The sequence below is a fragment of the Sphaeroforma arctica genome (genome assembly GCF_001186125.1).
Source record: "Sphaeroforma arctica JP610 unplaced genomic scaffold supercont1.261, whole genome shotgun sequence".
Taxonomy (NCBI): domain Eukaryota; class Ichthyosporea; order Ichthyophonida; genus Sphaeroforma; species Sphaeroforma arctica.
Window position 1 is genome coordinate 89,222 of NW_014040297.1, and position 2,302 is coordinate 91,523.

The 2,302-nt window shown below is 45.6% G+C and overlaps 1 protein-coding gene across 1 annotated transcript in view; it reads left to right on the forward strand.

Moving 5' to 3' along the window:
* Positions 1–542, forward strand: part of SARC_04564 (hypothetical protein) — a gene marked incomplete at both ends in the record, with an annotated part of 1,348 nt that extends 806 nt beyond the window's left edge. Inside the window, 2 exons of the mRNA XM_014301605.1 lie at positions 80–133; positions 190–542. Of these exons, the coding sequence (XP_014157080.1) occupies positions 80–133; positions 190–542 (407 nt within the window). The remainder of the gene's footprint in view (positions 1–79; positions 134–189) is intronic.
* Between the last annotated feature and the right edge of the window lie 1,760 nt (positions 543–2,302).

A 2,302-nucleotide genomic window follows, 5' to 3' on the forward strand; every position in this document is an offset into this window, starting at 1 on the left:
TATGTGTGTGTATTCCTATACGCAGTACCAGTAGTGTACCTGGGTCTCATGCATCACCCCTCTCTTCGCCCCTTTGCAGATGTGATCAATCTGTTTATCTTCATCCTGAGGCTCTTAGGCAGCGGCAACAGGCGTTAGTCAACGCCGCAAGATATTGTCCTATATATCCTTTAGGGGTTTAGGGTTTAGATAATCCTTTAACGCTGCGTTGCCCCGAGCCCCCATCCAGGAATACCACACATGTCGATTCCGGTACTCATGGCGGCCTGGGGCCGTCAATGGGTCTTGTGCAGTACACAGAATGCTGTACCGGAGCCAGTGAACCAATCGTCAAATTATCACCTGCGCCAGCAAAGTACACGCCTGTCGATGATTCCCAATCCCAAATCCAGGATCCCAAATCCCAAATCCAGAATGCTATGTTTACTACCGCAGTTACAATTCCAATTCCAAATCCAGTTTCAACGTTCTGTACAATTGTAGCCTGCTATATTAACGTCCAGGAGATCCTGAGGGAAACTTCGGAGCGAACCAGCTACTAGATAGTTCGTTTAGTATTTCGCCCCTATTCTCAAATTTGATATGACAATCACAAATTATAAACTGCTTGATATGACAATCACAAATTATAAACTTGTGAAGGTATTCTCGCGGCTAAGTACGCAGATCGATTGAACCAAATCCTTGAAAGTAGTAGTATCGCTGTCTTTGCATAGATATTATCGGGTTGAGCCGTTAGGTCCGATTGGCCCAATTCAGCCATAAATCCGATACAATTCAGTCGTAAATCCGACCCAATTCAGTCGTAAACCCGATCGAATTTAGTCGTAAATCCGATCAAATTCAGTCGTGAATCCGATCCCATTTAGTCGTAAACCTAACCCAATTCAGTCGTAAACCGATCCAAGTCAGTCGTAAACCCGATCCCATTCATTGCTAGTTCGGTGCGTGAGAAGGTAAAAGGCACCCGAAGCCAAGCCGAGGGAGACAAACATGAATCTCTGAGCGCTAGGTTTATTGAGAAATATTAACATGGTGTTTTGGGGTTTTTTATTGAGCCTTAGGCATTGGCTGGAACGAACGCTTGAAAGCAAATCTTGTGGAACGTTCAGGGTTTTAGGGTTTTAGGGTTAGGGGTTTTAGCTAAAACACTAAAACCTTTTACGGCCTTTGTTTCTGGTCCATTTAATATGAGAGTCTAAGGTGTATTGTACAAATCCTCCGGAGCCAATTATATGGAATGTATGTATTACTTCTCCGGATTAGAAACTGAGATAGTAAAGTCTGGCTGGTTGTAAGCCCGTCTAACAGAATGTAGAAGATGACCACTTCTCTCCTATTGCAGAAGAGGTGTGTCACTGGCGCGATCGTGAAATAGCGTAGTACCTGATACACCATGGCGTAGTGGTAAGTACATGGATCACACCCTGCCCAAGTAGGCGGTACAGAACTTGAACTTGGTATTGGGTATTGTAATTACTCGGTTCAAATTGGCCAGGGTAACTTAGTAGTAACAGGGAAGACGCTTAAGCAATAACAGTTATATTTTGCCACAGATACTACGAAAAACAGTTATATGTTGCCAGAGACACTAAGATCCTAGCCCAACCTACACAGCCTGTTCTTGATAGTTGTCCAGGCATCCGTAGTGCAGAACAGTCCCACTCGGACAGAAGGCTATAGCACTTAGCCCTAACCGTTTGCTACACACAGGGCAAGTGCGTGTCTCGCCAACCACAGTGGCTCTGCCCCTGTACCGGTACAGTTCCTCTTGCTCCTGGGACAGGGATAGGCCAATGCATGTGAATGGGTGGGTGTTTGCACGGATAGAATGGCACCTTCAAAAGGCCTAGATGGAACAGAGATTTATTTTCTTTCAGAGGGCTATGGTTATATATCGATTTGATGTAGGGAAACATTCAGTCACAGCCCACCCCCAAACAAACCCCAGACAACTTCAGTCCAGAATCACCTACCGAATACCCTGCACACGTGTCAAAGGTTTGTCTGTGAGTCGTGTGTGTGTGTGTGTGGTTAAGCATCTTTACCTTCAGAGGGAGTGTTTGTGAGTCGTGTGTGTGTGTGGTTGAGCATCTTTACCTTCAGACGGAGTGTTTGTGAGCCGTGTGTGGTGTGGTTGACATCTTTACCTTCAGAGGGAGTGTTTTTGAGTCGTGTGAGTGTGTGGTTGAGCACCTTTACCTTCAGACGGAGTGTTTGTGAGCCGTGTGTGTGTGTGGTTGAACATCTTTACCTTCAGGGAGTGTTTGTGAGTCGTGTGTGGGTGTGGTTGCACAATTTT